Source organism: Paralichthys olivaceus, chromosome 14 (assembly GCF_024713975.1).
Source record: "Paralichthys olivaceus isolate ysfri-2021 chromosome 14, ASM2471397v2, whole genome shotgun sequence".
NCBI lineage: Eukaryota > Metazoa > Chordata > Actinopteri > Pleuronectiformes > Paralichthyidae > Paralichthys > Paralichthys olivaceus.
The window spans coordinates 18025792-18037940 of record NC_091106.1 but is presented as its reverse complement, the minus strand read 5'-3'; the positions used below and the strand labels follow the sequence as shown (position 1 = coordinate 18037940).

Sequence of the window (12149 nt, the reverse complement as noted above, 5' to 3'; positions counted from 1 at the left end):
AAGACAAATTAAGCCATTTAGGGCCATTTAAGATTTATACACAGGAGAACACATTTCCAAACACAAGTAAATCAGCAAAACTCTTTTTATGGCTCAGGGTGGGCAGCAGAGAACCGGGGACAGGTTACAGAGCTTGAATTAGGCTCTGGTCATCGGGGGGAAGTAAATTTAAATGTGCATGTAAAGCATTGCAAGCATGACGGAATTAGATTTGGTGACATCTGAGCTAAAATGCATTAAGAATTGCTCGAAACCCAGGTTCTTGCTGCTCTGTGGTTATAGGGCAGAGGAAGACTGGGATATCTGAACCGGGGGCAAAAAAGAACGAGAAGATGTTTTGCTTTAGGCTGTTTTGCATCATCGCTGTTCAGTTCGAGAATCCATTTAGTTTACTTTAATTTAGATATACAGGTAATGTTTGTATAGCCTTTGTATGCAGAGGAGGCAAAGAATATAACTTGGTGACCAAAGCTCTACCAAAACTATAAAAAGGATGGATATCCACAAATTTGTAAATCTGAAATTTCTCCCCTGCTGCCCATGAAAGTATTGGCAGTTTGTCCTCCAGCATAAATCCAATGTTCAAACCTTGGAAGTTTGTGCCAGACATGACTTGAATTTTAAACGATGTGAACTAAGTGTATCTGCAGCCCAGCTTAAAATCAAATCATTTTGATGATTCTTGGTGGCGCACGAGCAAAAAGCAGCACGTGCCAAAAGAAATGATTGCACTCGTGCATGTGCAGGTTTCACACTGTGTATTGGTTTGGTGTAATGGGAACAATTATCAACGTTGTCTGAGGTACTTTAGCCAGCATTTCTATATGTTCTTTGTCTTTTCAAGCTTTTATAAAATACCTTGGGACGCAGAGGTGAAATTGTTTCCTCCCAAAGTGCGACATAAAACTCTTTGTATGTTCCTCTGTTGAGGGAGAGCAAAAGAGAAAAGGCAGTTTTTATTATTTGTCCTTCAGGATACCAACTCTATACTAATTATGTGAAATCTGTGGCTGTGGTTGTTAATGTTGCAGCAATTTACTGCCTTTGATTCCAACTGGGACACCTATCGAGGAAATGAATGACATAAATAAGTGAACAATAGTGTGTACATGCACCTCTGTATTACTGCAGGACAGAGAGGGAGGAAGAAACTTGTTTTTAGGAACTTTTCCTGCATAAACACTGACCTAGTCAGGACCAGTACACCTCACCGGGACAAAAGCTCGGTCTTAATGAGGCATGCCATAATTTCTGAGGTCTTGGTAAGGGTAAGATGTGAATTGTGGGTATTTTATGGTTAGGTATGAATTGGTAATGGTTGAGGTCAATGCAAAGTCTCTGAAAGCATAGCTGTGCAAACATCTGTGTGTGTGCTTGTTTCTGTGTGTGTGTGTGTGTGTGTGTGTGTGTGTGTGTGTGTGTGTGTGTGTGTGTGCGCATGCTTTGTGCTTCTTTTAATCTTTGTTCAGCCATTATAACTAATGACCCGAGGGCTGGGTTGGACCTCTGTGTATTGATCGTGAATCAAAGTGTATGTTGCAAGGAAAGCAAAACAAGGAAAAGCTCTAAACAATGTCTGACTCGGTACATACACAGTGTATGTCAACCTCAAATATTAATTTCCTGATAATGTCACGTGTGAATTGTTTAATTTTAATGTATCTTTAATTTTCAAACTGTGCCGTCTGTCTTTTGTTTTTCATATATATCTTTTCTTTTAGTTCTTCTACTTACTGCAGCTGCTGGATCTTAATATTTATCATGTTGTTTTTTTTCAAATCTATAATTCCGCAGTGCACCGTAGGTCAGAATAACTGTGCAGTTGCATAGAATTAAGCTGTTAAAGCTGAACATCTTATTCTCTGTGCTGTAACGCCTGGAGTTTAATCTGACAGAATAAGCCAGAGACCATGAAACATCTAATCAGTTGTTTATGTCTCTCACTGGCTTTTTCCCCACAACAACCACAGCTACACCATATAGGCTTCTAATTAAATGGCTGAGTAGGTCCAACAATCTTGAGATAAGCTATTGGATGCTCTCATTTTTTGGGAAACTGCAGGGAAAGAACAATCTTGGTTTTGTAAACATGCAGAAGTTTCTCTTGTATTTTGATTTTGTAAAGAAATGTAGGACAAGCGCAGAGGCAGAATTTCAAACATATCGACCCAGTGCATTTCAAGGAAGTCTGTAATCTTCTGGGTGGATTGTCATTCACATTACACTGGAAGCAAACCCTAATTGCAAAGACATTGGTATTTGGAAAATATGATGCTGTACAAAATTGCCAATTATCTTTACATATAAAATACAGCTGCCTCAAGGAGCCTAATTTCTTACTGCCCACACAGCATGTGCATAAAATGCATTTCAAACAGGAGGGACCAGTTATCACATATAGAGTGTGTGGTTTGCATTGTTGATATATATAAAAAAAAGTAGATTGGAGATGGTGCAGACTATATTAGTGCTTAATGTCCAATCATAGAAAGAAACCCACAATCAGTGTGAAATTTAACCACCCAAGCCGGTCATCATTGGTCTGTTTGCAGTCGTGACTCGGGCAGAGCCGGACAAAGTGGTGAGCGGAGGAGTGTTGGCATCGACGTCCGGAGCAGCAGGCGTCACACAGGGAGCTAATTTAGTTGATAAAGAGCACGCTGATTAGTGATTTGCTCCGATGTGCATCAGAGAGGGAGGTGGTATAGTTTTAGGCTTAGTGGTTTAATGGATCGAACCAGGATGGAGTTAAAGCTAGATTTTTAAATAGAGGGAAAATATATGGAAGGATACAAACAAAGAGGCTGAGGTGAGTTAATGAATGAAAGTGCAGAGAAGTGTTTCCTCAGTCAGTGTTGTTCTGCATCATCCTTTTGACCTACTCCTTAACAACCAGTCTGTCCTCAGTCCAAAGTCAGTTATTTGTCAGTGAATCCAATTTGGTGCTGTCTTTCCCTTAAGAATGGGCAGAGAGTAAAAAGAATGGGGAACATGGTTGTGATTTTAAAAGCCAACATATTGAAAGAATGTACAACAAGTCACTGCATGTAAAAATTACACAGCAACATACTATACGGTAAATTAAAAGTAAAGGTGCAGGATGTGAGATGTTGTGAAACACCAGATTGGAAACTAAAAACTCACACCAGCTAAAATATTCTCCTGCAAATAGAAAAAAAGTTTTCTTATTTCCTGTTGTCTTTCAAATCAGCTTCCCATGAATTCTGGTGAACTAACTCTGTGATGTGGCTGCAGGTCGTTTCAGGACCTGTCCAAGCAGGTGGACCTGGTGTACGGGACGGTGAGGGACTCGGCCGTTTACGAGTATTTCCGGGCGAAAGGCACCAACCCTCTGGAGCAGGACAGCACATTTGCGGAGCTCTGGAAGACCATTAACAAGAACAACGGCTTTGAGAACTCCGTCTCTGGCCCATCAGATGGGATCAAGAAGGTGAGAAGTAAATTCTGGTCCTAAATAATAATAATAAACTTTAATAATAAAGTTGTGTTGTCCATTAGACTCATGTTGCCTGTTAGATTTCTGCAGACTCTTTGAAAAAGCTCTTCCTTGGTAAACCAAACAAAAATATGTATTCTTGTTTTTTTTCTTGCACAAACTGAAGATAAATAAGTAAATAATGTTGATTAATGAAATTAATTTCTTGCTAACTCAATTATATACAAACATAAGCTTAGCCTTGATGATAATTAACATTTTACTGTCGCCAGGTAGGAACAAACTTTACAATAGTTCATTAATTTCCTTCCCTGATTGACAGACGCATGTAAGTAAAGTGATACTTTTAATCTAGTGGAATGTGAGGGATTTTAATTGTTCTCACAAACTCAGTGTGCTGCTAAATTAACTTTTAATGTGTTCTCTGTCTTCTCCGTCCTGTTTAAATACAATAACAAACACACACTCATCTTCACAGACACACTTAGAAAGAGCAGAGTGAAGAATAATCCATAATTAAACAAATCACAGTGGAGTCGAGACAAATTCACTTTAAAACATTGAACAACTTTATTATTTGAGCAGCAAACTGTGTTCGGTGTCGTCAGGCCAGTTGCCTAGATGCATACATCAATGGAAAACCCCGCTTCTCATTTTTAACTCTGTTCATGTTTTTTTATTCAAAGGTGCTAAATTAATAAATTAATAAATTATAGCGAACAAACTATTGCATGTCTCATTCTGCCTTGAGTCAGAATCACAGTGGAGTAGGAATATGAATACTCCTCTATGAGTGATATTTATTTAAGGTGAGTGAAATTTCCTGATGAGACGTGAGGTGAAAAGTCTGTTAAAGTTAAAGTGTGTTTGTCTCAGTCTGGAGGGGGAAGAGCCAGAGAGGTTTCTCCAAACACGTTTCAGCTGCTGTTGTTCCACATATTCTTCACAGTCTGCACTCGAGGCTACAGCACATGATTGCGTCTTAAAAAAAACTCTACACGCACATGTAAAAAAAATGTTTAACCATGAAAACTAGACATTTTATTTTTTTCATACAGATATTTTAAATTAACAGAGGAAATAGATAGATTTCTTCAAGAACATGTTATTCATTATCAAGAGGATGAAGACCTTGTATTTGTCATCTGTATCTCAGATAGTGAGGAGTCATAAAGCCTCAGCACCAGAGACATTATCCGTTGGGGTTGTGTACGTAACATTATTGTGAGCACAATTTCTCAAAACTGCTTTGATGAAATTTCTTCAAATTTGGTTAAAACATTCAAAAGGACTTAAGGATGAACTGATTGGATTTTGTTGGTCAAAGCTCAAGGTCACTGTGACCTCACAAAGTCAAGTTTTTTGCCTTGTGAACGCAATATCTCCAAAACACCTCCAGGGAATCCTTTCAAACTTTCACTTGGACTTTCAAATTAAATACATTTCGGTGGTAGAACATCAAAAGTGTTCACGTTGATGTATTAAGTCTGTGATACAGAATATTTTCTGACCAGTTGTGACTTTTTCTCAACGAGTAATTGATTAGAGTTCTGTGGACAAAAGTAAATGTCAGTAATTCTAGTTGCTTATATGTGAAATAAGTGTCTCTTATGAACACACAAAACTGAAAAACTTATAAGAGTGAAGTGAACAAGGCTTCATGAGTTTACATACGACTGTTTGTGTGCGGCAATTCCAAATTTCCAGGCAAAGCGAGAGTCGTATGCCTTTCTGTGGGACATGGCGGTGGTGGAGTACGCCGCACTGACAGATGACGACTGCACGCTGACTGTAGCAGGGAACAGCATGAGCACCAGAGGCTACGGCATGGCCCTGCAGCACGGCAGTCCTTACAGAGACCTCTTCTCTCAGAAGTACGTATAAATATACGCACACTATACAACCTAGTGATGTATATTGATTGTGAAGCATTAATTAGACTTTGAATTCGTTGGTTCAAATTGCTTGAGATAATAAAAGAAAATCAAAGGCGTAAAACACGTCAGCTCATCTATAATTAATTTGATTTTTATAACCATGAAAACACATGGCCAGAGCTGTGAAAATATGATCCAAGTTTTTCTGATCTGTCGTTTATGTTTTAGTTCTGTGTAGATATTTGACGCTTAGTTTCTCTGAAAGAAGCAGATTCAGAGGAACATATTTTGAATTATCTGTTCATATTATTTGCCCATTGTTTTTGGTAAATCTGTATTTTGTCCCCAGACACAAGACAGACATCTTCAGCAGCCTTACAAGAATGATATAAGTGAATTTTAAATCAGGGCAGCAAGCTTTCTCCTCCAAGTAAAATATAAATTCAGAAAAAACATGGTCTGAAATTGGAGGATTGATCACTCAAACTGTTCCAGTGGTGAAAGATCTTGAACACATCACTAGCAGGAAAAGAACTGGTGAATATTTGAAGGCATCTGCAGTTGTGTTCTTTCATGAGTGCACATTTTTTCCAATCATTTAATGTCAGAAGCTGTGGCAGCTGTGTGTACATATGTCTGCGTGTGCCTCTGTGCTCTGAATGGATGTGCTCGGGCTCATATGTGCCAGTCACTGTTGAAGAGGTTGAATAATGCTGTGCAGAAAGCTAACCACTCCGATGGGACAGATTCACTGTCTCAGCCGTCATCAGTCTCCACCAGGACATCCCATACATCGCTCTCAGCCTTCTGTACGCTAACTAATGGACTGACTGTAGTATTTGATCATCTTGGTTTCCACGCTCACAGTTTGATGTGAAACCAATTCATCTTGCTGTTGTTTTTCCATAGAAGGGCTCTTTTAGCTCTTGTTAGCACTGAGGAAGAGTTTCCACGCTGCATCAGATAAACGTTTTACACTCTGCTGCTGTGCAAACTGCAGTTTAACAGCATTTTACTCACTATGGGTATTAAATAAGCTCAGAGTCAATACGGGCCAGCATTGTGATCTACATGTAATTATAGTCATGCAGAGGAGTCGAATGTTGATTTTATTATCTGCCTTCATGTTTGTCTATGAAAATGATTTGATTTTTCCATTCTCTACTTTACTCTCTTTGTAATTTGATTTGCAGAGTAATTAGCATTGAACATAATCTGAATCAATGCTATTGAATGCTTTGTCCAGTGTGTAGGAGTGTTATCACAAGGTACTGTGCTGCAGCTGCATGTGAAAGTCCTACTCACTCTGTCTCTCTCCTCCACAGGATTTTGGAGCTTCAGGAAAAAGGCGACCTGGACATCCTGAAGCAGAAATGGTGGCCAAAGAAAGGCCGCTGTGACCTGCAGAGCTACACCGATGCCCAGCCCGAGGGACGCGCGCTGCGTCTCCACAGCTTTGCCGGTGTCTTCTGCATCCTGGCTGCCGGGCTGCTGCTGGCCCTCCTGGTGGCGGCACTGGAGACCTGGTGGAACAGCAACCGCTGCAGAAGAGAGCAGCCCAAAGAGGTGACCACTGACAACTCGTCGGGCCAGGGCCCAGGCCTAAGCCTGCTAACCCAGAACCGGGCCATGGCGGCCACCACGGGTCCCCCTGCCCCTCCAAGGCCCCGGTCGAGACCCAGACCCCCGGGCCCCCCGGTCCTGCCCAGAGATGCCACTGCCACACTCTACTTTATGGATCCAGCAGGCGCTGACGCCAGCCCCGATTTAGTAGAGCTGCAGTACACCCAGTTATAATAGGTGTGCCCCTAATGATAGTCCAGACATCATGTGATCAATCTACTCATTCCTTCTCATGTTGGGAGAGAGGTTGGGGGGCTTCGTCAGGGACTTCTCTGAGGCTTCTCTCTTAAACACACTCGCTGTGATTCTCTCTCATACTGATGCATAAAAACACTGCCGTCTGTTTGGGCTGGAAAACAAAGTCTCTGGTGCTCGTGTGAGAGAACCGCAGCCGGAGTGATTACAGCAAATACATTGTTGAATTACAGTTTCAAAACTACATGATGAAATTGTACTTCTGAGTCAATACGTGCTTCAGTTGTACAATAGCTCTCTTTAGCTTATCCATTCAAGTCTTAATGCTTTAGAGCTCTGACTTCATCTCACTGCTGTCAACTGGGCAGCCCCTCTGCATGAGGCGTCCAGAAAACTAAGGCTTGACATGGATCCCTAAACTAAAGTGTGAGCAAAAGCAGTTAGAGAAAGAATCTGAGCCTTGACCCGCCTGTCTGACCTGACAGTCCGACAATCCAACCAACCACTGGCTGAGGACACCCGTTTAAGACCCAGTCCTGTAATCACTATCATTAAATTGAACTCCACCAATGCTGTTTTTTTGGTGCAGTCGAGAGTTTGAGTTACTGCTGTTGATTTCTATTTCAGTCTGTGTACAGCTGCTCTCATAATAACCACATACTGCTGTCATGAGAAACCCACAACAAACATCACGGCCTCATTCATAGAGCATAAGATGTGTGTGTTGTTTGAGTACAACCATGGTTTTGTGCGACATGTTCGCAGATACATTTGATGCAGTTATCTTCTGATCGTTAAACACTAATCTTCAAGCTTGAACTGTAAAAGATGTGCAGTGTTCTTGGTTACACTTTTTAATGCTATGGTGGCAGTGAAAATATATCAAAAGCCAATTATAGCAGCTTAATCTACAGACTGAGGGAAAATACAAAACATTTGAGAAGCACAAAATGTGAAGTACACGTTTCCCTTTTTACATTCATGCAAATGTAATATCTAGAGTTTTACATTTTTTTCAGATAAAACAAGCAACATTCAAAGATGTTGACAATGAGCATTTTTCACCACATTTCAATGACTAACATGATAAAAACAAGAAAAGACCATGAAACAGAAATCCACAAACTTGTATCACTAAAAAAGGAAACTCAAATACACTGTTTACACTATAATGTGTAAATGTATTTTTTAATCAATTAAAGTTGGGTCACATTTTACTCTTAGTAACTATTACATATCAAACTTATGTTGCATGTGGCATCCTGCTCCAATCACGATTGAGTGATCACCCCTGTGGCAAAATTTAGGCAAGTTTAATTTGCATTTCATTAAAGTCAGCAGAGTGGGAACATTTTGCTTATCTCCAAACTGTGGCTCAAGGGGATCATTACACAACTACTGTTTTAATAATTTATACTGAATTAATTTATCTGTATGTATATCTATATATATATTTATGGGTTGAGACACGTTCCACTATCATGAAGTCTCTCCTCCCTGCTACAAACATTTACAGTTTTCATTCCAGCCTATATAAAACAAGTGTTTAATATTCAGGAGGTATATCACTTTTAATTGTTCTAAGCATCATGACAGCACAAGCACCCAGTATGTGGACATTGTGACAGCCATTTCCAACAACTGTAAGCCTCAACAATCATTATTAAGGAATAGTTAAGGTTTTTTGAAAATATTGTTATTTGCTTTCTTGCTGAGACTTAGATGAGAAGAGTTTACCAGTTAAAATATTTCCATTTATCTCATGGGAATGAGACAGGTAAAGATCATTCATCCAGTTCTCAGAAAGAAAGCAAATAAAGAAACATTTTCAAAATGCTGAAGTATGACTTTTATTGCCTAAGTAATAATTAATTGCAATTATGTGTCAATATCCAGATTCACAGGGGACCGTTTGAGTTATGTATCGTTGTCTGATCTCCAGCAGGTGACTAAGGATTACGGTCTGCAAAGGGTCTCTGGTCCATTGACATATAATGACATTACGAGCACTTCACCTGAAGGGAGGCGGCACATATGGACAGTCAGAGAGAGAGAGACTGGGAGGAGGCCAAGGCTCTTGACAAAGGTCAGGAGAGGCCTGACGTACAGTAATGGATGGTCATTGGCTGTGTCAGGGAGAAGGGGCGGGGCATGGGGACCGGGCAGGGGTAGATTGTAGTTGTTTCATCCATCATCTCACCCCATAGTCTCTCCTGTTGTTTGCCCCCTTGTTTTTTCCTGTCTTCAGGGTGGCTCCACTTTAATAGGTGCATGTGAGGAGGAAAGGGTGCAGTCAAAAGTGAGCATGGTAGCATGAGGCCGGAAATATCGTTTTTTAAACTATGCGTAAGCAGCATGTCTGCATCGGTAGAGTTTGACATAGTCAGACATAGCAAATTTCCCTTTGTGGTTCTAATACAGAATTATCTTATCTTATCTTAAGAGCCTCATAAACATATATATATTTGCATATCTACGATGGCAAGGCAATTCCTTTTTCTGCCATGATATCAGAAGTAACCCTTTTACTAACCTTTTCTAGTGTCACCACATTATTTACTTACAACACAAATGTGAAAGTTCTACATGAGTCATAGACTTTATTTGAAGATGGATGACACATCTCCACTTCCTCCCACTGTCCAGAGACGAGGCCAAAACCTCCAGGGTACGAGCTGCTGTCTTGTGCATTCGGAGTCACCTTCTCCACGGTAGCGTTCACGGTCAAAAGGTTCCGATAATACACGTGCAAATCAATCAGTGTTTTATTTACAACAGTTTAACGTTTACTTTGACTGATTGATTGATTGTCTTTAATCTGTAGTGTACCCTCTAGTGGAATACTCTTGTACTATCTGTAGTACACAAGTAGTACATCGTTAGTATGGGAACAATAAGTATGTGAACGCGTGGTTAAAAACATGTTAACTTCCGGCTTTAGTTTGAAAGAAACACATGCTCTTTTTTTGGCCTCTCCCTCTTCTCCCATATTTGTGTTGCTTCATTGTTTCTGGGTGAAACAAATTGATAAATTCCTCAATATAATTTAAATGACTTTGATTAACTGATATTAATTGCTTTGTCTTCATTTGAATTTTATTGTCACAAAGTCTAATTCCTTGGATCTGTGCATCCACTGGAGCCGTCCTTGTTAGCAACTGATGCTTTTCATGCAAGAGTCGCCTCCTGCCGATGTGTGGTCACTTAATTAAGGAGAAAATTTAAACACTTCTGCATGAAGAGACATCTTCATTCAAGTTCATCTCAGATGTGGAGACATTAGCCAATATTTAAGACTTGGTGTTTTAGGGTAATGTCTCTCTCAAAGTCAACTGCTTGAAAAAATCTCGGCATTTTATGAATTTATGTGTTTGGGTTTTGTAAATGAGGCAGAAATAAGCCAGTGTGTTATTTCAGCATCCTTCAAATGCACATGAATATCACTGGCTGTTTGTTAGACTTTGTCTCACTGAATGAAAGAGTCTGCTCAGCATGTACTGTAGTCTGTGGTTATGATGGTGATAATGAAACAACCTTTATGACCTGTCTTTTTCTGTCTTCTTTCCCTCTCTATCCCCATCCTGTTCTTTCTTTTAAACTCCTGACCCCTTTCACCGCACATTCATTTTTGCTTTTATTCTTTATCACTCTTGCTCTTAATTACATTTATGCTCTCCCTTCCATTAAAACCTCTGCTCACTATCCTTTCTCCTGGCTTCTTTTATTCTACACTCTCATTGTGGCTCTGGCTTTCTTGTCATCTGTCTGTAGGACAAAGAGGTGAACCTGGAACAGGTCCACCAGCGTTTGAACAGCCTCCTGGACGAGGACTTGGCCCACAAGCAGCTGCCGGGCCAGTCTATCGAGATCTCTGCCCTGGACATTGGCAGCATGCAGCCCAGCCAGTCCCTGGAGGCCTTGTCTGCTCGGGACTACTCTCGGGGGCCGAGGCCAATGTCTGTGACCACCTTCCTGCAGGAGGGTCACGGGCCAGGAAGGACACTGGGTGCAGCGGCTGGCAGGACCTTGCCCCTGCCCCTCAGCAGTGCCACCATGCCCTCTATCCGCTGCAAACACAGGGCGCCCAACGGGGGTCTCTTCCGGCAGAGCCCAGTGAAGACGCCCATGCCAATGTCCTACCAACCAGTGCCAGGAGGACCTATCCCAGAAGCCAGCGAGCTCAGCCACGGTACATCTATCTGAAGACAGCGAACATTCACAGACACTTGAGCTCAGACTGGAGCACTGTACAGAGCGCTGACAGTGTGAGGAGATATAAATAAAACACTAAAAAAAGGATTTTTATCACCAGTGAGGAGGAGTCGTTGGGAGGACTCGTGACAACATACTGGGACTTTAATGTACATATTTGTAAGTACAAAGAGAGATAGAAGCAACATTAAAAAGTGTATTTTGAATATTCTCAACAGTTGAGTTTAAAAAACACAAAAGTATTAAAAAAAATGACTGTTTGAATGGCTTTGTAAATTTTGTTCTTTATGAAAATAGGTGACAATTCTTTGTGGTTGTTTTCTAAGTGCCAAGTTCAAGATGTTTTCTTTCAGATTAACATTAACTGAATGTACTGTTAAGAAATCATGATGATAAAAAAGACATTTCACACTTCAACGACATTGGAAGAATTGATTTGTTTCATACAAAAACAATAAAAATATGATACAAAAATGAAGATGTGTGCTTGAAAGATATTTGGATCAGTGTCGTGTTGTCAGTGAGTATCTGTGACTTTGGGATTATTTTTAAAAAGGTGTAAAACGAGTAGAGCCTGAAATATTAACGCACTTTACAGCTTATTATTGTCTGATTTTTTTACTTAATTTAAAGAAAAAAAACAAATTAATTAGGTAATATTTTTAATTGTTTCAAAATACTATTCATAACCCAATCCCTATTTTTTGAATTGTATTTAAACTCAGTGAGACACTTCATGGCTCATCCCATATTCTCTCTATTTCCCTCTTTGGTTTCCTTTGCTG

The 12149-nt window shown here is 40.2% G+C and overlaps 1 protein-coding gene across 3 annotated transcripts in view; it reads left to right on the top strand.

Moving 5' to 3' along the window:
* The window catches only part of grid1a (glutamate receptor, ionotropic, delta 1a), a 199009-nt gene extending 187167 nt beyond the window's left edge, over positions 1-11842 (top strand). For 2 of the 3 annotated variants that reach the window (XM_020090224.2, XM_069538977.1), the window contains 4 exons: positions 3256-3451; positions 5165-5331; positions 6660-6900; positions 10924-11842. In XM_020090224.2, coding sequence (XP_019945783.1) covers positions 3256-3451; positions 5165-5331; positions 6660-6900; positions 10924-11355 — 1036 coding nt within the window. In that variant the 3' untranslated portion in view covers positions 11356-11842. Of the gene's footprint in view, positions 1-3255; positions 3452-5164; positions 5332-6659; positions 7135-10923 lie in introns of all 3 variants that reach the window. The other variant, XM_069538976.1, reaches the window with a different exon arrangement.
* The last annotated feature ends 307 nt before the right edge of the window (positions 11843-12149 follow it).